General features: G+C 43.6%; 1 protein-coding gene across 5 annotated transcripts; it reads right to left on the bottom strand.

The window, feature by feature from the left end:
• Positions 1–15,189: 15,189 nt before the first annotated feature.
• On the bottom strand, positions 15,190–16,845 carry LOC135546956 (gap junction alpha-8 protein-like). 5 transcript variants are annotated; one of them, XM_064975516.1, is made up of 3 exons: positions 15,919–16,845; positions 15,685–15,831; positions 15,190–15,348 (listed from the first exon to the last, which is right to left on the bottom strand). In XM_064975516.1, exons 1-3 carry the CDS (start codon positions 16,843–16,845, stop codon positions 15,190–15,192), a joined length of 1,233 nt encoding a protein of 410 aa, XP_064831588.1. The 5 variants fall into 5 exon arrangements, with proteins under 5 accessions (XP_064831588.1, XP_064831586.1, XP_064831589.1 ...); XM_064975514.1 differs by adding an exon at positions 15,406–15,434 and having other exon boundaries at positions 15,190–15,344; positions 15,758–16,845; XM_064975517.1 differs by having other exon boundaries at positions 15,190–15,301; positions 15,758–16,845.
• Positions 16,846–26,165: the final 9,320 nt, after the last annotated feature.

The following is a 26,165-nucleotide window of genomic DNA, read 5'->3' on the forward strand; positions in this document are numbered from 1 at the left end:
ATAAGACTTAAGATTTCCTGGGGTAACAGTGTAAGAAAAAATACATTAAAAAAACAAAATACTGCGTAGTTTCCTAGGAACGCGAAGCGACCATCTCTGTCAGCGCTATCCCGTGGCCATCATTGGTTATACCCACGTGGGTGATTGAAAAATGAACTGAGTTCGGTCGGTCACCGTGGTAACTATGAAAGTTAGATGCCAATCGCCATATAAAGTCCAAAGAAGAAAAAGCCTGAAAGGAGGAGAGATGACTAGAAACGATTTGGTTGACCGTTTTATGTGTGAATACATTTTCGAAGTAGAGGACCTTGTGCATTTCAGCTAAAATAACATCTCAACGTTTATATCCTAGGACAAATTAGCTAGTAACAGCAAGCTAGCTAAATAGAACAAATTAGCTAGCAATTGCATGCTAGCTAGCTAAATTTACATAAATGTTTAGTGCTTTGCGACCTGTCCCCAAATTAATTTAATTGGTTCAGAGTTTGTTTTGATTATTTCAACCTGCGTGTCTTGATCGCATTTGGTGTGGGGGGACAAAATCAATTTGCGCACGATGGCACACACGCGCGAGCGGTTTGCGTACAGTGTGAGGGTTTTGTTTTTCTTGGAATAGAAACACCATAATATTAATCAAATTATTTAAGCTAAATTTCTTAAAATCTATCCCATATACTATGTTCTTTCAAAAAAAGGTTTTAAATTCTCTAGTACAGCCAATATTACATTTACATTTAAGTCATTTAGCAGACGCTCTTATCCAGAGCGACTTACAAATTGGTATTGAAGGTTATCAAATATTTCTCAAAGATGCCCTCTGGTGGTCAAACTAACACTAACTAGCATTGTTACTATTAATGGCTGACAATTAAATAACGTGCCATAGAATTCTGCAGCAGCCCGCAAGGTGTGCTGCAGTATGACACAACTTTTAAAGGAAGAACCACTGTATATACAGGGGGTACAGGTTAGTTGAGGTCATTTGTACATGTGGGGGGTGGTCAGTCAATCTAAATAGTCCAGCTGGCCATTTCATTAATTGTTCAGCAGTCTTATGACTTGGGGGTAGAAGCTGTTAAGGAACCTTTTGCACCTAGACTTAACACTGGTACCGCTTGCCATGCGGTAACAGAGAGAACAGTCTATGACTTGGGTGACTGGAGTCTTTAACCATTTTTGGGCCTTCCTCAGACATCACCTAGTATATAGGTCCTGGATGGTAGGAAGCTGAGCCCCAGTGATGTTTTGGGCCATACACACTACCCTCTGTAGCACCTTACAGTCGGATGCCGAGCAGTTGCCATACCAGGCTGTGATGCAACCAGTCAGGATACTCTCTGGTGAAGCTGGAGAACTTTTTGAGGATCTGGTGGTCCATGCTAAATCTTTTCAGTCTCCTGAGGGGGAAAAGGTGTTGTCTTTTAGAAATTAGTAGGGCTCTTTTTTATTTTCTCAGAGGTACTGAATTAGGTAGGAGGATTTAGAAATGTTGTGAACTGTGACTGACCACACACTCCAGCACAATAGGTAGCGGCATGCACCTTTAACTTTGGTTTACGGACCGCCATTATATCATAGAAGAAGAAGAAACTCATCTTGTCTCCTCTTATCTTTGGTTGACCTGAAAAAACAAACTATGGCGGAGCACACAAACTATGGTGGAGCTCACAAACATGGCAGAGCACACAAACTATGGTGGAGCACACAAACTATGGCGGAGCACACAAACTATGGCGGAGCACTCAAACTATGGCGGAGCACACAAACTATGGCGGAGCACACAAACTATGGCTGAGCACACAAACTATGGCGGAGCACACAAACTATGGCGGAGCACACAAACTATTGCGGAGCACACAAACTATGGCAGAGCACACAAACTATGGCAGAGCACACAAACTATGGCAGAGCACACAAACTATGGCAGAGCACACATACTATGGCAGAGCACCCGTCGTCGGATTACTTCCGATTTTTTTGAAAGTGTTTTACTCAATTATTTTGATCAATGGTGAGCTCACCGTGATGTGATGAATTGTAAATACAAATTTCTGTTAGCTAATGCATATTATGGTTTCTGTCAGCAGAGAGTTTGCTAAATATGACCGCTAGGACTAATGTAGCCTCCATATTCCGGTTTGGATGATTGGTCATGCTGTCGCCACTTCTGTGAATGTCTGGACACTGCATCTGTTAATATGTGCATGTGAGTAATTCAAGTCAGAGAGTTGGATAAGATGCTAGCATAATCCTTTACTCATGTATTACATGGTACAGGTCACAACATCCTAATCAGACACTCATAATGCACCTGTTTATCTATCCCAGATAAGTGCCCCGCTAGCGCCATCTCTGGGTTGGCATTATGCCCATTATCTCAACATTTTCCTTTTCATATAAATTAGCTTGAGCACTTCCTACCATTTTTAAAACCACAGTGAAAATACCTATTTACATTATCAGTACCTTGTTCCATTTGTCTTAAAAAACATAATATTAAATAATTAAGGGACTGTAGGGGCAGTCTTATGCTAGCCTGTGTCCTAGTGTGGTGCACTGGTAGCATATTGGGCACCTCTGGGATATTGGACACCTCTGGGAGCCTCAGGGCCTTTCCTTCCTCTTCCACATCATCCTAAAATTGTGGAGGCACAGTCGGCAGAGATAACTGCCCTGGTTGGGTCTTCCCTGTCTCCTCATTATGTGTCCTGCCCACACCATCCAGAGGATATTCAGTCTTCCCACGTGGCCCTCCTATGTTCTCCTGAACTGGGTGTATGTCAGCCCTTTACTTCCACTTCATATGACCTTGCGCTGATGTGCCCTATGCATGTGCCAAGACTCCGTGGCAGCCCTGATATGCCCTATGCATGTGCCAAGACTCCGTGTCAGCCCTGATATGCCCTATGCATGTGCCAAGACTCCGTGGCAGCCCTGGCGTGAGGTGACAGGAGCACTCTGACAGCTTGGTCTTGTTTTTTTACAGGTAGAGTTTTTGCATTTTTGTTTTGACTTGTCCTGATGTGCACACTTGTGTGCCTAAACATCCCTAATGCCCTTTGGTGCGAGGAGCTTTGAAGTTGTTGACAACAGAGAGCGAGTGCATCTAGACATTAAGCGCTGTACTGGACTGCTGCCGAAGCCCTCTGTGGGAGTATTTCTCCATGTCAAAATGGCTTGCCACACATCTGTGCCTTGCTGCATAGCCTTTGTGAGGAGTCTTTGCTATTTTCACTGCTGTCTCCACCTTAGTCTGACTGTGGTAGGGTGAGGAGGTCACATGATGGAACTCCCAGGCTTTTGCAAAAAAAAGCAAAGTCTTGAACCGTTAACTGGAACCTATTATCCGTAACTACACCACTGTCAGGTAAGCAATATCTGCTAAACTGATGCTTAGAACAGTAGATGATCAAATCAAATCAAAGTTTATTCGTCACGTGTGCCAAATACAACCTTACATTGAAATGCTTACTTACAGGCTCAAACCAATAGTGCAAAAAGGTATTAGGTGAACAACAGGTAAGTAAAGAAATAAAAACAACAGTTAAAAGGCAGTGAAAAATAACAGTAGTGAGGCTATAAAAGTAGCGAAGCTACATACAGACACCGGTTAGTTGGGCTGATTGAGGTAGTATGTACATGTAGATATGGTTAAACAGACTCTGCATATATGATGAACAGAGAGTATCAGTAGCGTAAAAGAGGTGTTGGTGGGTGGCGGGACACAATGCAGATAGCCCGGTTAGCCAATGTGTGGGAGCACTGGTTGGTCGACCCAATTGAGGTAGAATGTACATGAATGTATAGTTAAAGTGACAATGCAAATATGATAAACAGAGTGTAGCAGCAGCGTAAAAAGAGGGGTTGGTTGGGGGGGGACACAATGCAAATAGTCCCGGTAGCCATTTGATTACCTGTTCAGGAGTCTTATGGCTTGGGGGTAAAAACTGTTGAGAAGCCTTTTTGTCCTAGACTTGGCACTCCGGTACCGCTTGCCATGCGGTAGTAGAGGGAACAGTCTATGACTGTGGTGGCTGGGGTCTTTGACAATTTATAAGCGTCTGTTGTGTCAATCACTTTCTCCACCTCCCAAAAATCTGAATAGTAGTCCACTATAATCAGAAAAGGAATGTTCTTGACTGTGAACAGATCCATTCCCACTTGACTAAGGACATGCTGGTATATCATGTGGCTGCAGCGTTTCCTTTTGCTGCTTAGGTAGAATAGCATTACATATGCTGCACACAGCCACAAAATGTTTAATTCCTTGGGTCATGTTGGGCCAGAATACAAAGTCTCTGGCTTTCCTGAGACTGGCTTCAACCCCTGAGTGCCCTGCAAGGATACAAGAGAGAATCATCAGGCACAGAGTTTCTAGCACTACCAACCTGTCGCCTTTGTAGACAACCTCTTCCTGCATTGTGAGTTTGTCTCTGTATGTCCAGTAGTCCTTCACCAGGATGGGCATACTCTTTATTGTGTCCGAGCAGCCTCTTAGGATAAGAGATTGAAGCGTTCGAGAAGTCTTGCCCTCTGCTGAATGAGCTTTGATAGCATCCTGTGTCTGCGGGGAGATGTGTTGATCAGTAACATGGTTCACATCTTCAAACTCAGCCTGTAGAGCATATACAGTTTCATTTCTCCAATTTTGCGGGTGACTAGTTGTTGGTAGTGCTACCCTGGAGAAGAAATCTGCAATGTGAAGCTCTATTCCTTGTATACACCTGTAGTTGATAAGACTGAAGCTTAGGATAATCATTCTTAGTCGCTTTGGGGCAGACAGAAGAGGTTAATTTGAAGATAACCTCAAGCGGCTTGTGATCAGTGTGCACCGTGAAAAAGTCCCTACCATTTTAAGGTATTGATCAAAATGGTCACAGGTGAACACTATGGCTAGGCACTCCTTTTCAATTTGGGCATATCCATATCCTCAATGTCATTGACAATTCTTTGACAAGTCTTTGACCATTTTTAGGGCCTTCCTCTGACACCGCCTGGTATAGAGGAAGCTTGTCCACGGTTATGTACTGGGCCGTACACACTACCCTCTGTGGTTCCTTGCAGGCGGAGGCCGAGCACTTGCCATACCAGGCGGTGATGCAACCCGTCAGGATGCTCTTGATGGAGCAGCTGTAAAACTTTTTGAGGATCTGAGGACCCATGACAAGTCTCCTGAGGGGGAATAGGTTTTGTCGTGCCCTCTTCATGACTGTCTTGGTGTTCTTGGACCATGTTAATGTGTTGGTGATGTGGATGTGAAGGAACTTGACGCTCTCAACCTGCTCCATTACCTGCCCCTTTTGATGAGAATGGGGGCTGCTCGGTCCTCCTTTTCCTGTAGTTCACAATAATCTCCTTTTGTCTTAATCACGTTGAGGGAGAGGTTTTTGTCCTTGCACCACACGGTCAGGTGTCTGACCTCCTCCCTATAGGCTGTCATGTCATCAGCAAATGTAATAATGGTGTTGGAGTCGTGCCTGGCCATGCAGTCATGAGTGAACAGGGAGTAAAGGAGGGGACTGAGCACGCACCCCTGAGGGGCCCCCGTGTTGAGAATCAGTGTGGCGGATGTGTTGTTACCTCCCTTTACCACCTGGGGACAGCCCATCAGGAAGTCCAGGATCCAGTTGCAGAGAGAGGTGTTTAGTCCCAGGGTCCTTATCTTAGTGATGAGCTTTGAGGGCACTTTGGTGTTGAACGCTGAGCTGTAGTCAATGAATAGCGTTCTCACATACTGTAAGTGTTCATTTTGTCCAGGTGTGAAAGGGCAGTGTGGAGTGCAATAGAGATTGCATCATCTGTTGATCTGTTGGTGTGTTATGCAGATTGGAGTGGGTCTAGGATTTCTGGGATAATGGTGTTGATGTGAGCCATGACCAGCCTTTCAAAGCATTTCATGGCTACAAACTACAGAGTGCAACGGGTCGGTAGTCATTTTGGCAGGTTACCTTAGTGTTCTTGGGCACAGGGACTATGGTGGTCTGCTTGAAACATTTTGGTATTACAGACAGAGAGAGTTTTAAAATGTCAGTGAAGACACTTGCCAGTTGGTCAGCGCATGCTCGGAGTACACGTCCTGGTAATCCGTCTGGCCTTGCGGCCTTGTGAATGTTGACCTGTTTAAAGGTCTTACTCACATTGGCTGTGGAGAGGGTGATCACACAGTCGTCCAGAACAGCTGATGCTCTCATGCATGTTTCAGTTTTACTTGCCTCGAAGCGAGCATATGTTATTTAGCTCGTCTGGTAGGCTTGTGTCACTAGGCAGCTCTCAGCTGTGCTTCCCTTTGTAGTCTGTAATAGTTTGCAAGCCCTGCCACATCCGACGAGCGTCGGAGCCGGTGTAGTATGATTCAATCTTAGCCCTGTATTGACGCTTTGCCTGTTGGATGGTTCGTCGGAGGGCATAGTGGGATTTCTTATAAGCTTCCGGGTTAGAGTCCCGCTCCTTGAATTCGGCAGCTCTACCCTTTAGCTCAGTGCAAATGTTCCCTGTAATCCATGGCTTCTGGTTGAGGTATGTATGTACGGTCACTGTTGGGACAACGTCCTCGATGCACTTATTTATAAAGCCAGTGACAGATGTGGTCCCAGAGCATATTACAGTCTGTGCTAGCAAAACAGTCCTGTAGTTTAGCATCTGCTTCATCTGACCATTTTTTTATAGACCGAGTTACTGGTGCTTCCTACTTTAATTTTTGCTTGTAAGCAGGATTCAGGAGGATAAATGTATGGTCAGATTTGCCAAATAAAGGGTGAGGGAGAGCTTTGTATGTGTCTCTGTGTGTGGAGTAAAGGTGGTCTAGAATGATTTTCCCTCTGTTTGCACATTTAACATGCTGATAGAAATTAGGTAAGACTGATTTAAGTTCCCCGGCCACGAGGAGCACCGCCTCTAGATGAGTGTTTTCCTGTTTGCTTATGGCAGTATACAGCTCATTGAGTACGGTTTTAGTGCTAGCATCGGTCTGGGGTGGTATGTAGACAGCTATGAAAAATACAGATAAAACTCTCTAGGTAGATAGTATGCTCTACATCTTGTCATGAGATACTCTACCTCAGGCGAGCAAAACCTCGAGACTTCCTTAGATATCGTGAACCAACTGTTGTTTACATATATGCATAGGCCCCCGCCCCGTGTTTTACCAGAGGCTGCTGTTCTATCCTGCTGATAGTGTATAACCCGCCAGCTGTATGTTCTTAATGTCGTCGTTCAGCCACAACTAGGTGAAACATCAGATATTACAGTTTTTTATGTCCCGTTGGTAGGATATACAGTGCCTTGCGAAAGTATTTGGCCCCCTTGAACTTTGCGACCTTTTGCCACATTTCAGGCTTCAAACATAAAGATATAAAACTGTATTTTTATGTGAAGATTCAACAACAAGTGGGACACAATCATGAAGTGGAACGACATTTATTGGATATTTCAAATTGAAAAATTGGGCGTGCGAAATTATTCAGCCCCTTTACTTTCAGTGCAGCAAACTCTCTCCAGAAGTTCAGTGAGGATCTCTGAATGATCCAATGTTGACCTAAATGACTAATGATTATAAATACAATCCACCTGTGTGTAATCAAGTCTCCGTATAAATGAGGTCCGTTAAAAGCGCAGAGAGCATCATGAAGAACAAGGAACACAGCAGGCAGGTCCGAGATACTGTTGTGAAGAAGTTTAAAGCCGGATTTGGATACAAAAAGATTTCCCAAGCTTTAAACATCCCAAGGAGCACTGTGCAAGCGATAATATTGAAATGGAGTATCAGACCACTGCAAATCTACCAAGGCCTGGCCGTCCCTCTAAACTTTCAGCTCATACAAGGAGAAGACAGAGATGCAGCCAAGAGGCCCATGATCACTCTGGATGAACTGCAGAGATCTACAGCTGAGGTGGGAGACTCTGTCCATAGGACAACAATCAGTCGTATATTACACAAATCTGGCCTTTATGGAAGAGTGGCAAGAAGAAAGCCATTTCTTAAAGTTATCCATAAAAAGTGTCGTTTAAAGTTTGCCACAAGCCACCTGGGAGACACACCAAACATGTGGAAGAAGGTGCTCTGGTCAGATGAAACCAAAATTGAACTTTTTGGCAGCAATGCAAAACGTTATGTCTGGCGTAAAAGCAACACAGCTCATCATCTTGAACACACCATCACCACTGTCAAACATGGTGGTGGCAGCATCATGGTTTGGGCCTGCTTTTCTTCAGCAGGGACAGGGAAGATGGTTACAATTGATGGGAAGATGGATGGAGCCAAATACAGGACCATTCTGGAAGAAAACCTGATGGAGTCTGCAAAAGCCCTGAGACTGGGACGGAGATTTGTCTTCCAACAAGACAATGATCCAAAACATAAAGCAAAATCTACAATGGAATGGTTCAAAAATAAACATATCCAGGTGTTAGAATGGCCAAGTCAAAGTCCAGACCTGAATCCAATCGAGAATCTGTGGAAAGAACTGAAAACTGCTGTTCACAAATGCTCTCCATCCAACCTCACTGAGCTCGAGCTGTTTTGCAAGGAGGAATGGGAAAAAATCTCAGTCTCTCAATGTGCAAAACTGATAGAGACATACCCCAAGCGACTTACAGCTGTAATCGCAGCAAAAGGTGGCGCTGCAAAGTATTAACTTAAGGGGGCTGAATAATTTTGCACGCCCAATTTTTCAGTTTTTGATTTGTTAAAAAAGTTTGAAATATCCAATAAATGTCATTCCACTTCATGATTGTGTCCCACTTGTTGTTGATTCTTCACAAAAAAAAATACAGTTTTATATCTTTATGTTTGAAGCCTGAAATGTGGCAAAAGGTCGCAAAGTTCAAGGGGGCCGAATACTTTTGCAAGGCACTGTACATGCTTTCAGTTCGTCCCATTTATTTTACAGCGATTGAACGTTAGCTAGCAGGATGGAAGGCAAAAGAAGATTAGCCACTCGTCGCCTGATCTTCACAAGGCACCCTGATCTTTTTCAGTGAAATCTCAGTTTCCTTCTCTACGAATGACGGGGATCTTGGCCTGGTCGGGTGTCTGTAGTATATCCCTCCCGTCTGACTCATTGGAGAAGAACTCTTCGTCCAATTTGAGGTGAGTAATCACAGTTCTGATGTCCAGAAGCTCTTTTCGGTCCTACGAGACGGTAGCAGCAACATTATGTGCAAAACAAGTTACGAACAACGCGAAAAAACAAAATAGCATGGTTGGTTAAGAGCCAATAAGACGGCAGCCATCCCCTCCGGCGCCATCATGGTTCTTCTTAGCTAGTAGTCATCATCATGAACCAAGTCGACAATCTGCTGGCAAATCCTTTTTAATCCTTGTCATATGAAGACAACTAATGAAGAGAAATTATAGATAAAACGTATCGGTGCTGATCGGCCATTGTACTTAAACAGTACACAACAAGTTGGAAATTCCAAATTCAACAATGAGTGGTTTGGAAGGAATCAGTGACAGTGGCTAACTGCAATTAAAGCAAAGCAGTCACTAGCCTGCTATTCAATGTGACTGTGTGGTCCCAAATCTGGGATTAAGGGTCTCTTTTCCAAGTTTAAAATGCTCAACATTCAACATTTGCCATGCTGTCGATGAAGCATGATTTGTGCCGCACTCAAAACAACTGTTAACTCAGAACTGTGAAAACCTGACTTCAGTGAGTTCAAGACAACTGGGAAGTCGGGACTAAACAAGCTCAAATCCAACTCGGAATTTTAAATCCGGCTTCTTTCTAGAGCTACGACCTCAAGATCAATGATGTCATCATGATTTGACCTTGTTCCCAGTTCGTTTGAAAACAACATTAATCCAGAGAACTTGGATGACAAAATCTGCCTACGAAGGACCACCTCGCCCCCTTCCTGTTCAAGTGAGCACAGCACAACGTGGTGATTCCAAAAATGTCTTGTATTTTTCTGCATAAATAATGTAATATGCCAGGGAGATATGTATACTGTAGCTAAGAAAGTAATACTGTGTAATAAGATTTTAGAAGCCCATGTGCCTCACTCTAATAATTTGGTCTATTGGTGGTGCGCATGTAGCCTATTACCTGTTTTAGATAAATGTAATCATTGAATATTTTAAGAACTATTATTGTCTGCTCATATGCCCCCTTTATTTATCCTACGGTTCTGACTTGGTGTTCAGGGAGAACACTGTAAGAACGGCCCATGTTCTATATTCTGTTGCTGTACATTTCAAAAGGGATAAACAAATATTGACTACATTCGTCCTAGCTCGCTCATTAATGTCTTAATCGAAATTACGTATGGCCTCTTATCCGCTTATCCGCTATTCCTGAGGCAGCGATGACACAGCAATGACACCTAAGAAAAAGTCATGAGATGTGAAATTTGAGAAATCACACAACACCCACACTCTCGTTCTGGCACACACGCACAAACACACACACACACACACAACCTAATCTTTGTATGTATAGTAGTACAGCCCAGTTCAAACAGCAGGGGGCGGCAGGGTAGCCTAGTGGTTAGAGCGTTGGACTCGTAACCGAAAGTTTGCAAGTTTGAATCCCCGAGCTGACAAGGTACAAATCTGTTGTTCTGCCCCTGAACAGGCAGTTAACCCACTGTTCCTAGGCCGTCATTGAAAATAAGAATTTGACTTGCCTAGTAAAATAAAGGTTTAAAAAAACACAGGTGTGACTTAGCAGGGCTTCCTTCCTCTGTTCCATTTAGGGTGCAACATGAGAGTTTTCTGAGTATTTTAGCATACAGTGGGGCAAAAAAGTATTTAAACAGCCACCAATTGTGCAAGTTCTCCCACTTAAAAAGATGAGAGGCCTGTAATTTTCATCATAGGTACACTTCAACTATGACACAAAATGAGGGAAAAAAATCCAGAAAATCACATTGTAGGATTTTTTATGAATTTATTTGCAAATTATGGTGGAAAATAAGTATTTGGTCAATAACAAAAGTTTATCTCAATACTTTGTTATATACCCTTTGTTGGCAATGACAGAGGTCAAACGTGTTCTGTAAGTCTTCACAAGGTTTTCACACACTGTTGCTGGTATTTTGGCCCATTCCTCCATGCAGATCTCCTCTAGAGCAGTGATGTTTTGGGGCTGTTGCTGGGCAACACAGACTTTCAACACCCTCCAAAAATGTTCTATGGGGTTGAGATCTGGAGACTGGCTTGGATACTCCAGGACCTTGAAATGCTTCTTACGAAGCCACTCCTTCGTTGCCCGGGCGGTGAGTTTGGGATCATTGTCATGCTGAAAGACCCAGCCACGTTTCATCTTCAATGCCCTTGCTGATGGAAGGAGGTTTTCACTCAAAATCTCACGATACATGGCCCCATTCATTCTTTCCTTTACACGAATCAGCCGTCCTGGTCCCTTTGCAGAAAAACAGCACCAAAGCATGATGTTTCCACCCCCATGCTTCACAGTAGGTATTCTTGTTCTTTGGATGCAACTCAGCATTCTTTGTCCTCCAAACACAACGAGTTGAGTTTATACCAAAAAGTTATATTTTGGTTTCATCTGACCATATGACATTCTCACAATCTTCTGGATCTTTCAAATGCTCTCTAGCAAACTTCAGACGGGCCTGGACATGTACTGGCTTAAGCAGGGGGACACGTCTAGCACTGCAGGATTTGAGTCCCTGGCGGCGTAGTGTGTTACTGATGGTAGGCTTTGTTACTTTTGTCCCAGCTCTCTGCAGGTCATTCACTAGGTGATCATTTTGACCCCACGGGGTGAGATCTTGCGTGGAGACCCAGATCGAGGGAGATTATCAGTGGTCTTGTATGTCTTCCATTTCCTAATAATTGCTCCCACTGTTGATTTCTTCAAACCAAGCTGCTTACCTATTGCAGATTCAGTCTTCCCAGCCTGGTGCAGGTCTACAATTTTGTTTCTGGTGTCCTTTGACAGCTCTTTGGTCTTGGCCATAGTGGAGTTTGGTGTGTGACTGTTTGAGGTTGTGGACAGGTGTCTTTTATACTGATAACAAGTTCAAACAGGTGCCATTAATACAGGTAACGAGTGGAGGACAGAGGAGCCTCTTAAAGTAGAAGTTACAGGTCTGTGAGAGCCAGAAATCCTGCTTGTTGTAGGTGACCAAATACTTATTTTCCACCATCATTTGCAAATAAATACATTAAAAATCCTACAATGTGATTTTCTGGATTTTTTTTCTCATTTTGTCTGTCATAGTTGAAGTGTACCTATGATGAGAACTACAGGCCTCTCATCTTTTTAAGTGGGAGAACTTGCACAATTGGTGGCTGACTAAATACTTTTTTTGCCCCACTGTATATTGACTCTTACAAAGTAACGTGTATATTGAACCTGAGACCTGGAGTGAGTTTGCTCTATACATGTCAGTCACTTTTTATATATTCATCAATCTCTTGTACTGATGTATCAAAGTAACCTGATAACCAGTAGTTAGCAGTCGGCAGGGCTTATTGCTTAGCATTAGTAAAGCTGTTTCAAACGTAAATGACTGAGTCACTATCTTTGCCAACAGAGGGCAGTAAATACTCACTAACACTTGATACACGGTTAACCATGTACATTCAGAATTCTCTGGTAAGTAAATGTACTGTGGCAATAGGCTGCAAAGCATCAGATGTCAGCAAAATGTTTGTGTGAGTGTGTTTGTATAGTGTGTGTGGGGGGGTGAGAGAGAGAGAGTAGTTTGAAGAGAAACACTGACGCAACACTTCTTGCCCACGTGTGACCTTTTATTGCCTTGGTTCACTGTCCAAAAGATCATACAGCCACACAACTAGGAGGACTAGAAGTTAGTAAAAAGTTATCTTTTCTTTCCAAAGATTAGTCAAATGTTCTTACAAACAATTAAGCAAGGGGAACTGTTTGAAACACAACACACATGTACCAGTTATATGAATTTACCACACATGAGAACCAGAACACGTTTTGGGATATATTTCAGTGTTGAAATGTGCTAAACTATTCTTTATTTGTGAAAAGCCTGTTGTCTCATTCACAAGGTTGTCAAAGCATTGGCTTATGGGAAGCAAATGAGTGGCTAGGGGTCACAAAGGGGTCAAAGCTGCCTTTCTGTCAGAGTTTGTCTAGAGCCGTTTGATCATACCCCCAAAGCCAACACTGGAAGTGTGTGTGCGTGTGCATGCACACGTGTATGCATGTGTGAGTGCGTGCTTGTGCTTGTGGCTTTTCTGCATCATTTGATCTGTGCCACTGGATAAACCCACTGCTGCATTGACCAATGCTTTGCTTTAAGGCACAGCACTGACTGAGAAGCAAGTACAGTTATTTGCAGACAAACTTTACATTTCCCAAACAAATTAAGGGAGTGTTTGCATGTACAAAGGATTATTTGAAAGCTAAGGGAAAAATTTAAGACATGACATTCACATAGTTCCCAGAGCAATGGAAGTTCTTTAACCTTTACAAAGACATCTGAGAATGTACATTTACAGATAAAGCACATACAATTATACATTGGAAAGCAAAATAGCCAAGCATTCTAAATAAAGCAGAGAGAGCAAGAGAGAAAAATATAGAAATATTAAATTAAATACACATAAGTCATACTTTAAGGCATCCCTTTCAAGGGGAATTGTTTTTTTGTTTTAATTTAAAAAGTACTTGTAAGAGAGAATTCTGCTCTCTAACAACTTTTTAAACATGTAAAAATAAAAACATCTCTGGGACAGCGATAAGAAAGGTCAAAGTTCTGCAAAGCAAGTCTTTGGTAATCATGGAAATAATTATTCAATTCTGATAAGCACTTAATTTTCCCTACCAAATCAGTGACTTGAGCAGCATTATGATGTTTCTTGACTGTTTTCTAGTAATTTAGCTAGACATAATATCATAACTTAAACTGTCTCAACATTATGTTTGCTATTAGACATCAGACAGGATGATAGTTTATGTACAATGAGATTCACCATTTATTGTTTTTCTTTCAAAATTTTGTAAACAAGTATTTCATATTTGTACAGGGGCAAGGAACATCAAGGGCAGATAAAATCAAGTAAAACTATTTTTCCCCCACAACAATGTCAAGAAAGCTTGTTTTTCATATGTGAGAGTGGTTTATTTTATTGTCTGTGGCTCCACAATACTTTGTGCTGATCGTGCGTGATCTTTATCGCTCTGAAGCCTGTTTGTACAGCGCGAAAAGAGAGGATTTGGCCTGAGGTTGTTACTATGGTCCAGTCTGTGATCGGGCAAAACCAGCACTCCTCTCTTTCACAAAAAGACATCATTATAACAGTTCACACTTTTGCATTATATAGGCAACAAAATATATAAGTAATCCAAAAGATGAGCTGTAGAATCACATTGAAAAGAGACATTCAACATGTGGTATTTTTGGGGTTTGTTTTTCTCCACTACCCAGCTTTTTGGCTGTACAACGCTGCATATAAACATGAACGGGAGAGATATGTTCTTGTACATAGATGCAAATCTTCCTTCAATTGAAAGAAATGTAAATCTAAGCATAATTGAGTTGATATGAGGGTTATATTGACCTTGCACAGAGTTCTCTGTTCTCTAGGAAATGTGTGCCAAAATGATGCTATTTTTTATCCAAAAAAATGACTACCAACATAGTGTTGAAGAGTCAGTCATAAGTTTGTAAATTTTGTTCCATGATTTTTCTGTGCAAGGACTTGGTGTATAAGAGCCCTTCCACCTGCAACATGTTTGCAACTACATAATTGCAGTCTGTCACTGACTGTATGGGAATGAAAGTGCTTGCCTGCCGACAGTAATGTTACTGTCTTGCAGACAGGAATATATGCTCAATCTCTTCCCCTACCCATTCAACCCCACCAGAATATGTAAACATTAGTGAACTTTCATTGGTTATTGTTAAAGTAAAAATATTTTCCCCTTTCTGCATGTTTGCCCTTTCTACATTTTTTACATAAGAACACGCTTAATGAAAAACATCTATCCCTCTTGTTAACCGCTACTTTTTATAATATTCACTTATCTCACAAACAAGCTCAGATCTTTCTTTGCCTTGTTGAATGATGTTGCCCACGTCATAAGGGTAATGTGTAAGTTGTGATTGAATCTATCCCTGTTGGATTTACATGCGTTTCCCTTGGTTAAGCCCTGCTGTCTTAAGTGTGTGTTGTCTAGAGTTAGGTGTATGTTCTCCAGTGTCCGGTGTGCGTGTGTGCGCGTGTTTTCTCTCACAGGTTCATACGGTGAGATCGTCTGACCTGGCCCTGCTGCTGGCTTTGCTCAATCTGCTCAGTGGTCTGGTGTCTTCTATCGTATCCGTCACCTCCATCTCCGCCTCGGTTGGAGGTCTCCCTTCCCCGTCCACCACCACCGCCTCCTCCACCACCACAACTTCCTTCACCGCATCATCCTGCTCCACATCCTCTTCCACCACAACCTCCTCCACCACAACCTCCTCCACCACCTCCTTCTCCCTCTCCTCTTCATCCTCCTCCCTCTGCTCTTCTTCTTTCTCTTCCTCCCTTTCCACCACACCATCCACCACATCCTCCTCTACCACATCCTCCACCACAATCTCCTCCACCACCTCCTTCTCCCTCTCCCCTTCATCCTCCTCCCTCTGCTCTTCTTCTTTCTCTTCCTCCCTTTCCACCACACCATCCACCACATCCTTCTCCACCACCACCTCCACCACTCCATTCACCACCACCTCCTCCACCACTCCATCCACCACATCCTGCTCCACCACCTCCTCCACTACTTCCTCCTCTTCTTTGTCCTCCTCCTCCACCACCTCCTGCTGCTCCTCCTCCTCTTGGTGTAGTGGTAGTGTGTCCTCCCCTATCTCGGTGGTCTGGGCGTAGGAGGGCAGGGTCTCATTGTACACCTTAGAAATGTCCTCCGTGTGCCTCAGTTCTTCCACCTTCTCCTCCATGCACTGGAAGGGTGGGGCCAGGGGGGTTAACCTCCCTGCCTCCATGCACGTCTCTGCCAGAGGATAGAGGTGGGTCACGGACGGGGTTTTCTCCTCCTCCAGCAGCCTGTAGCCTTTGGCCCTCTGGATGGAAGGCACGGCCAGGGGAGGCAGGCTCTTGAGGATCCCACCTGGGGGGGGCATGGGGCTCAGGCCTTCACCCTGGGCTTGTCCCGGGGTTGGCTTCCAGAAGACAAAGCGGATCTTCTTCAAGCCCAGATGGCTGATCTCCACAAAGTTGAGGAAGAGCGAGACGCAAGCCACGGCCAACATGAAAATTATGAAGACTGTCTTCTCTGTTGGCCGGGACACGAAGCAGTCTACGGTGTTGGGGCAGGGCCAGCGGCTGCACTTGTACAGCGGCAGGATGCGGAAGCCGTACAGAAAGTACTGGCCCACTACGAAACCCACTTCGAACAGCGTCTTGAAGATGATGTGGCAGATGTAGGTCCTCAGCAGGGTGCCCTCCAGCCTGAACTTCTTGCTACCCTTGGTGCTGGTCTCCTTGGTGGTGCGCACACTGCCCTGGTCAGGCGCTAGTGGCAGCCGCTCCTCACTTAGCTCCTGTTGGCGACTCAGCTCGGCCTCCTCACGCTCCTTGCGTTTCTCCTCCATGTGGACGTGGTGCACGGCATGGCCCACGTAGACCAGAGATGGCGTGGACACAAAGATGATCTGCAGAACCCACAGGCGGATGTGGGAGATGGGGAACGCCTCGTCGTAACACACATTCTCGCAACCCGGCTGCTGCGTGTTGCAGACGTAGTCTGACTGCTCGTCGCCCCACACAAACTCTGCCGCCGTACCCAGGATGAGGATGCGGAAGATGAAGAGGACCGTGAGCCACACCCGGCCGATCACCGTTGAGTGCTCATTCACTTCCTCTAAAATATTACCCAGAAAGCTCCAGTCACCCATGATCGGTCCGTAGCGCTGTAGATAGAATGAAGTGGTGGACGCAGGGGGATAGAGAGGGTGGAGGAAATAGAGAGACAGAGAGGTTTTAAAAACAGCCCCGTGGAAAGCAGCGGAACTTCCAAAATTCCTGTCCCTCACCACACGGTTATTGCAATGTCTTTGTTCAGCTAAAAAGCTGTTGCATGACAAAATCTGAATAATGGTGAAAGAACAGCGATATGTCGAGTTAAAGTCCCTCTGCACAGCCTATCACTAAAGCACCGTTCCACTAGTCACCAAATCAACCCTCCATGAAAACTAGCAATAACACACTCATAACCCACATATTTACATCTGTAAGGTATGATATTTGGTTTAATGTGAACAAATAGTTAACTTGCCACAGATGCGGCTCCGGCGAAGTTGTAGTGTCCTGTCCTGTTCTCTTGGCACCCGGCGGGGAAAAGTAGACTTCTGCCCTCTTTCCCACCTAAAGCCCTGTCCTTGTTGCCCCACTGAGCAGATGTGAATGAATCGGCTCTGATGGTTGGTTTTTAGTTTGCTGCAATATTTAAGCTTGGAGCCAGACGGCCTTTATTCGCCGGGCGATGCGTGGTGACGGAGGAGACAATAGGATCAACAGACCCAGAGTGGGATGTATGGGAGCAGGCCTGAGGCTCCCAAAGCAACATGGACACCACAGAGCCAGGGCACCGAGTACATCCCCTCTGCAGCTCTCCTCAATACAGCCCTACACACACACACACACACACACACACACACACACACACACACACACACACACACACACACAGACACAGAGAGAGAAGCACAGCAGCTGACAGGCGACTGTCCTACTATCGGCCTGCAGAGACCGAGTCAGGCTTTAACAGTATGAGAAGTGGGGGGATGGGGGTGAATTTCCTCGTGGACCTGCACTTTTTGGTTGTTGTCATTTCATCCATGGTCATATTGACATTGCTATTAATTGTGAATGGTAGCTTAATTTTATAGTCTTCTACAGAGAGAAAGTATTTTCTGTAGGTGTACTTTTTTGTAAATAACTTAAATTGCAACCATTCATATTCTCATACAATTCACAGTATATGATATGTGTCATGCATTCGGGTTGCTTAGGCTATAAATGATAAGTAGGCTAGATGGTAAGCAAATCAACAGTACTGTAATGAGAATTCACAGTTTTCATCTACATTACTTTGGTGACTAGTTTATGACTAAGAACTGAGTAAGGATCATGTCATGTGTATGTTCGATACATGCCATATTTCGTTAGTGTCACAGGTTTGAATGATCTGTCCAGAATGTGAAGAATTTCAGCTATTGAGTGAAATGATATGTAGCAAGGACTCTATTTTGGAAAAGATCTTTCCAGGAATAGGTAAGGCAAAAATGTCAACGCTTTATGGCTCGCTTTTATCTTTCTATCTACAGTAAGACTCATCTACAACATCATTACATTACATGCTAATAAAAAAATATATGAGCACTTTAACAGATGTGTAGCAGATTTGTCAAATTAAATGACATTTTTTCATGAATTACTTCAAATTAAGGGTTTATAACATTTGAAAACCCTCCACAACGTTCTCTACATTGTATTTACCTCAACCCAGTGCCTGGCACAGGAAGATAAATGAAATTCAACTACAATACTTTTCTCACACTCTATGCCAGTGTTTCCCTGACCCTGTTGATAACATGGCCAAAATTCAGGAGCCGAGCATTAAAGCAGGAGACAAGAACAGGATGGCAGTTAGAGGCCAGAGCTTCATCATTCTGGAGGTGACACAGCCGGTCGCAGTGGCATGTTTATCACCTGTCATACACGCATACACATGCGTACACACACATTCTCATACTTACAGTCTGGAATACAATGCATGACTTGTCTGTGGCTAATATAGATGTACAGTGGGGAGAACAAGTATTTGATACACTGCCAATTTTGCAGGTTTTCCTACTTACAAAGCATGTAGACGTCTGTAATTTTTATCATAGGTACACTTCAACTGTGAGAGATGGAATCTAAAACAAAAATCCAGAAAATCACATTGTATGATTTTTTAAAAGTTTTGTCTTGGCCAGGTCGCAGTTGCAAATGAGACTAGCCTACCTGGTTAAATAAAGGTGAAATAAATAAAAGTAATTCATTTGCATGACATAAGTATTTGATCACCTACCAACCAGTAAAAATTCCAGCTCTCACAGACCTGTTAGTTTTTCCTTAAGAAGCCCTCCTATTCTCCACTCATTACCTGTATTAACTGCACCTGTTTGAACTCGTTACCTGTATAAAATACAACTGTCCACACACTCAATCAAACACACTCTAACCTCTCCACAATGGCCAAAACCAGGGAGCTGTGTAAGGACATCAGGGATAAATTTGTAGACCTGCACACAGCTGGGATGGACTACAGGACAATAGGTAAGCAGCTTGGTGAGAAGGCAACAACTGTTGGTGCAATTATTAGAAAATGGAAGAAGTTCAAGATGACGGTCAATCACCCTCGGTCTGGGGCTTCATGCAAGATCTCACCTCGTGGGGCATCAATGATCATGAGGAAGTTGAGGGATCAGCCCAGAACTACACGGCAGGACCTGGTCAATGATCTGAAGAGAGCTGAGACCACAGTCTCAAAGAAAACAATTAGTAACACACTATGCCGTCATGGATTAAAATCCTGCAGCGCACGCAAGGTCCCCCTGCTCAAGCCAGCGCATGTCCAGGCCCGTCTGAAGTTTGCCAATGACCATCTGGATGACCCAGATGAGGAATGGGAGAAGGTCAAGTGGTCTGATGAGACAAAAATATAGCTTTTTGGTCTAAACTCCACATGCCTTGTTTGGAGGAAGAAGAAGGATGAGCACAACCCCAAGAACACCATCCCAACCGTGAGGCATAGAGGTGGAAACATCATTCTTTGGGGATGCTTTTCTGCAAAGGGGACAGGACGAATTTGAGATGGGTCGTGTATGGGTCTTCCAGCATGACAATGACCCGAAACACACAGCCAGGGCAACTAAGGAGTGGCTCCGTAAGAAGCATCTCAAGGTCCTGGAGTGGCCTAGCCAGTCTCCAGACCTGAACCCAATATAAACTCTTTGGAGAGAGCTGAAAGTCCCGAAACCTGAAGGATCTGGAGGAGATCTGTATGGAGGAGTGGGCCAAAATCCCTGCTGCAGTGTGTGCAAACCTGGTCAAGAACTACAGGAAACGTATGATCTCTGTAATTGCAAACAAAGGTTTCTGTACCAAATATTAAGTTCTGCTTTTCTGATGTATCAAATACTTATGTCATGCAATAAAATGCAAATTAATTACTTAAAAATCATGCAATGTGATTTCTGGATGTTTGATTTAGATTCCGTCTCTCACAGTTGAAGTGTACCTATGATAAACATTACAGACCTCTACATGCTTTGTAAGTAGGAAAACCTGCAAAATTGGCCCACTGTATATTACTGCCAGAAACATGAGCATTTTCAGTTGAGTGCCATTATATTGATCATAAATGTAAAACGGTGAAAAAAGATGAGTGACTGGGATGTCATAAGGTGAATTCACCAATTTGTAAGTCGCTCTGGATAAGAGCGTCTGCCAAATGACTTAAATGTAAATGTACTGTATACTATATAACACCTGCATATTTGAACTTTGAACAGTCCTACTTCTCACCAAGCCAATACTTGAGATGGCAGATACATTCAACCCCCACTCAGACGTGGGAAAGGTTTATTTGAATAAATGAATTGTTTGTGTGTTATCTAAACTGTTGAAATATTGTGCTCCAGAGGAAACCATTGGTGCAGTGCTAAAACGGAAGGGGAAAGAGTTATGGCGCAGTCAATGGGCGATGTTTTATGCAACCTATACAGAACTTTTATTTAGACTTACACTTTAAATCTCCCCTCCACAATCTCATTCTCATGACCCAGGGTTGGTTCATGTACTCAATAGGAGATTTATGCACAAACTATTCATTTAGGGCATAGTTCTTCTATTGAAAATGACTAGATACTGTACGGACTACCACACGCCTATAAGGACAGTTAGAATTGATACCTTTAATACATTATTAGATTAAAAAAACAATAGTTCCATGCTGGTCATTTATGAACATTTGAACATCTTGGCCATGTTCTGTTATAATCTCCACCCGGCACAGCCAGAAGAGGACTGGCCAACCCTCATAGCCTGGTTACTCTCAAGGTTTCTTCCTAGATTTTGGCCTTTCTCTGCAGTTTTTCCTAGCCAACGTGCTTCAACACCTGCATTGCTTGCTGTTTGGGGTTTTAGGCTGGGTTTCTGTACAGCACTTTGAGATATCAGCTGATGTACAAAGGGCTTTATAAATACATTTGATTTGATTTGATTCTTTGGGCTTTAAATGGATTATCACCAGTGGACGCAAGCCACGGCACTTTTCTACACCACTAAAATCTCATGTCTCATTTTAACCCTCCCCTGGGATTTCCACCAACCAGTAAGTGATCACGCTCTCATTGGGTTTTGGACTGGACCCAACAATCTGGGTCTTCAGACTCTGGGGTGTCATTGAGTTGGGTATTTGGTCTCAAAATCTCGATACCAAGAGCAAGCTGCTGGGAACAGCAGTACAGCAGTTAACCCGAGTATTTTTGACCTAGGAATTTACTATATGTTTATTACTGCAAGACTAATGCAGGACAAAACCAAGAGATAATGAATCCTGGTCTTCCTTCATCACACAGAACAAGTCATATTACTTATAAGTGGTATTACTAATGGCTCAGTTGATGAGACTTCCGGAACTTCCGGTGTCAAGTTAGTGGGTGTGTTTTAGGAAATAGTTTTCTGTGCTTCCAGAATTAAGAGGCAGGTTGTAATGTGCTTGCCACTCATCCTCAAATGTGAATATCAGAGAAAAGCAAAAGGTCAGCAAAAGGTTATGAAACACATTTCCTCTCCACCAAGGCCAGGGGAGTAACCCCCTAGAGGAAACGCAGCAGAAAGCACAGGTGTGGTGGTGGCAAGTTGACATTTTCCTAGCCGGTGGACCCATGGTGAAGGATGTATCCTCTGAGGAGGCTGGGGCACTGGAGGACTCCCTTTAAAGCGCTGTGTGTTGGTTTGGTGGATGCTGGCATGCTAAGCCCTGCCATGGGCCCGTGAATGGTGCTGGGATTTCACACAAAGACATGATGTCATGATGGAGGGTGCGGACTCTATTGAGCATGTGCGGTGAGGCGTGAGGCCAGATTAGATTCCTGTGGCAGGGCACTAACCGGCCACTAATCAGAACGCTAACACGCTAACAAACCTATCGTACAGCGATCTGCCTACGGCGCGATGGCGCCACTCGCTTCCTGCTCCCAACATAGCCATTGGAAAAGATGGAGCGAAAAGGAGAGAGAGACAGACAGAGAGACTAAAAGTTATGGTAAAAACTAATATACAGTAAGAACAAAAATACAGTAAGGACAGTACAGTAAGCAGGGTAAATACATAATGGTTGTCATCATGTTATGAGGAGTTTATGTAGAATAGACTAACATTGCCCCCTCCCTTTTTACCCACAAACACACCGACACACCACACAGACAAAAAAAAAGACCACTCAGGTATCTGTGGTTACTACAGTAGCTTCCATTATTGGTCATTGACCTTGCTGCAACAATACCATTACATAAACCTACATCTCTCCCAATGACTCCACATACATTTCCCCAAAGTTAAGAATCTTACATAACCATTTATATGTATTGAGAACGAGTAAGACGAATGAGAAAAATAAAATACATGCCATACTGATTTTATGCTTAAAGCTGCAGCCTTACAAGTTACAAGACTGAAGATTTCCATTATATTCTCAATGTGATTTACAAAACTCTGATTTTAGCCTGACCCCTGACCACCATTTACTCAGTTGATTAGAAATTAAAGTTTATATTGTGTTTGCCTTGAGGGTGGCATAAATGTCCCAGAACATCACAATAGTGCTGACAATCCCAAGTCAGAGAGATGTAACACCCTTCAATAACAAACCCATGAGTCTCAGCCCTTCTACTCCTCTCTACACGAGGCAGAAGTCTCACAGAAGAGATACAGGATGAGTGTCATGAGAGAGGGATGAAGGAGAGAAAAGAAAGCGAGTGACAGAAATGAGTAGAAAAAAAAGACTGAAAACCCAGGGCTAGATCCTGTGAGCTTGTTGTGGTCCTAAGATACTCACACACTTGAATACTTGGTTAGAATCCATAGTGGAACACTGTGCATGTAGCCACCCACGCATTTCATACAGTACATGTCAGGTGATGAATAGGTTATTTGTAAGGGAAGGTTTTCATAAAGCATCCTATTTTCCATTCAGATATACTGTATGGGCTATATATATGGAATTGTTCAATCTGAACACACACATACAGTGGTGATTTTAGCATGTAAATCTTGGTGGTTCAAACTAAAAGCAAAATGTTTTTGATGCATGCCAGCAAAGCCACTACACAATGCAACACATCCCTAAACAATACATTCATTTCACTACAACGGTGACAAACGGTGCCTACAAACTCTTAGGGCCTAGATAAAGCTGTCCCAACAGCAGTCCCAACAGCAGTCCCAACAGCAGAGTCCCAACAGCAGTCCCAACACCTTACCACTGCTACACCTGGCTATCAGCGGAGCCTTGTCTGGCAGTTCATTCAGCCTCATTTACTGCCTTTTAAAAAACATAGCTGATATGGCTGACTTGCCTAAACAAATGTGGTTTCTACTGACAATTGAAATGGACAAACTACGGCATAACGGTGCGACGAGTACATAAAAGGCAATCCGTAATTTCGATTAAGATATTAATGATCAAGCTAGGACGGGCATACAATACATTTTTGGACTCACCTTGTTGTGCTGTGCTCACTTGAACAGGAAGGTGGCGTGGCGGTCCTTCGTGGACACATTTTGTCATCAAAGTCTGTCATTCTCTGGATTTATGGTGCTTTCAAGACAACTGGGAACTCTTAAAAAAACAAGGTCAAATCATGACATCAGTGATCTTCAGGTCGGAGCTCTAGAAAGAGGCCCTAGTTCCCGACTTGGAATTCTCAGTTGGATGACTGTTCAAAACGTATTTTCCCAGTCGGAGCTAGTTTTTTTCCAGAGTTCCCAGTTGTCCTGAACTCACTAAAGTCGGAGATTTCCCAGTTTCGAGATTCCACTTGTTTTGAACATGGTAGAAGTCATTCTGGATTGACAGCATGGCCAGTGTTGAATGTTTATCGTTTTAAGCTCGGAAAAGAGACCCTTAAACCCAGACTTGAACCACACACTCACTGCACTGAATATCAGTCTAGTGATTGTTTGCAATGCTTGATAAACAATGCAAAGCAATCACTAGACTGATATTTAGTGGAGTTGGTGTGTGGTCCAAGCCACTGATTCCTTCCAAACCACTCATTGTTGAATTTGCGATTTCAAACGTGTTGTGTAATGTTAATGTCCAATGGCCGATGATCACTGGAGCAGGGTTTTGGCCGATGATCACTGGAGCAGGGTTTTGGCCGATGAGCACTGGAGCAGGGTTTTGGCCGATGAGCACTGGAGCAGGGTTTTGGCCGATGAGCACTGGAGCAGGGTTTTGGCCGATGAGCACTGGAGCAGGGTTTTGGCCGATGAGCACTGGAGCAGGGTTTTGGCCGATGAGCACTGGAGCAGGGTTTTGGCCGATGAGCACTGGAACAGGGTTTTGGCCGATGAGCACTGGAGCAGGGTTTTGGCCGATGATCACTGGAGCAGGGTTTTGGCCGATGAGCACTGGAGCAGGGTTTTGGCCGATGAGCACTGGAGCAGGGTTTTGGCCGATGAGCACTGGAACAGGGTTTTGGCCGATGAGCACTGGAGCAGGGTTTTGGCCGATGAGCACTGGAGCAGGGTTTTGGCCGATGATCACTGGAGCAGGGTTTTGGCCGATGAGCACTGGAGCAGGGTTTTGGCCGATGAGCACTGGAGCAGGGTTTTGGCCTATGAGCACTGGAGCAGGGTTTTGGCCGATGAGCACTGGAGCAGGGTTTTGGCCGATGAGCACTGGAGCAGGGTTTTGGCCGATGAGCACTGGAGCAGGGTTTTGGCCGATGATAAGGATTGAAAAGGATTTTCCAGTAGATTGTTGACTTGATTCATGATGATGACTGCTAGCTAAGATTTTGAAAGTATGATGTTGACATGATCAGTCCAATTAAATCTACGGTAGGTATAAAGTGATTTGACTTCATTTTATCTGTCGTCCAATGACCTTGAGCATTCTTGGATGGGCCCTTCTAATGTAACTCTATGGCAGCCAGCGCCCAATGGGCTTCAATTTTCGAGCTCTCCCTGAAGATATTACAGTGATGTAGAGTCCGCATGAGTGACTGAACACTGAGCCAGTCAAGGCGCAACTAGAGAACATTACCAACCCCTACCCAATATTTTAGAGCTGCCTTAGTCAAGAAAGCAAAAAAGAGATCAGGTTTGTATTCGACTTTATTAACTCAATTATTATTCAATGTTTTATATTGTTTGCAAACTGATATGTGACGTATTAATGCCAAAATAACATGCAAACAAGGCATTAACAACAACAATATATATATATATATATATATATATATATATATATATATATATATATATATATATATTGCTAAACATGTGGGGCTCTGAATGACAGGTCGCCACTGCACACACGTCACAATATCAAACATGCCTGAGTGGTTATCACATGCAGTCTCACATGCATAGAGAGGTTATTCACTGAGAGTGTTAAAGAGATGCTATTGGAGATGTCTGTATAGGAGGGCCTGGGGGCAATTCTCCCATGACCTAGCACACTACCATGACCACTAAAGTATTGGACTTACTGTGCACTGGAATGCAGAGGGGCTATGCAAAGGGCTATGTCACAATTTTGTAAAACACTAGATATATCACCTTTATATAATGGACCATCTGATTTTAAGTTATGGAGCATTTATGTAGGCTTAATAAAGGCTTAATAAAGGCCATATAAGCCAATTTACCAGTAAAATCAGGCCTAGGCAAAATACTTTTATGGTCATGGCAGCTCCAACCTCTCGCACCTCCAATGTGTGAACAAAACACCTCTCTCTATCCTTGAGAAATGTAGTGTTTCCTCTGAGAACCCAACATTCATTACTTTCCAATGATTGTTCTTAAGATTGAACAGACCACACAAAGGCATTTCCGACCCTTTCCTCTCATAGTCACCAAAGCAAATAAAGCCAAATGTTTGAGAGAGAGAGAATGTGCATCAACGTCGGCCAAGTCAAACTGGTGATAAGAC

This window comes from Oncorhynchus masou, chromosome 10 (assembly GCF_036934945.1).
Source record: "Oncorhynchus masou masou isolate Uvic2021 chromosome 10, UVic_Omas_1.1, whole genome shotgun sequence".
Classification (NCBI taxonomy): Eukaryota; Metazoa; Chordata; class Actinopteri; order Salmoniformes; family Salmonidae; genus Oncorhynchus; species Oncorhynchus masou.

Excerpts from the sequence above, each read along its gene's own strand:
- LOC135546956 (XM_064975513.1), bottom strand. The coding sequence starts at position 16,845 with ATGGGTGACTGGAGCTTTCTGGGTAATATTTTAGAGGAAGTGAATGAG. Across the intron at positions 15,376-15,702 it reads AGGAGGAAGTAGTGGAGGAG|GATGTGGAGCAGGATGATGC; the intron begins GTGGTGGAGCAG and ends GTGGTGGAAGAG.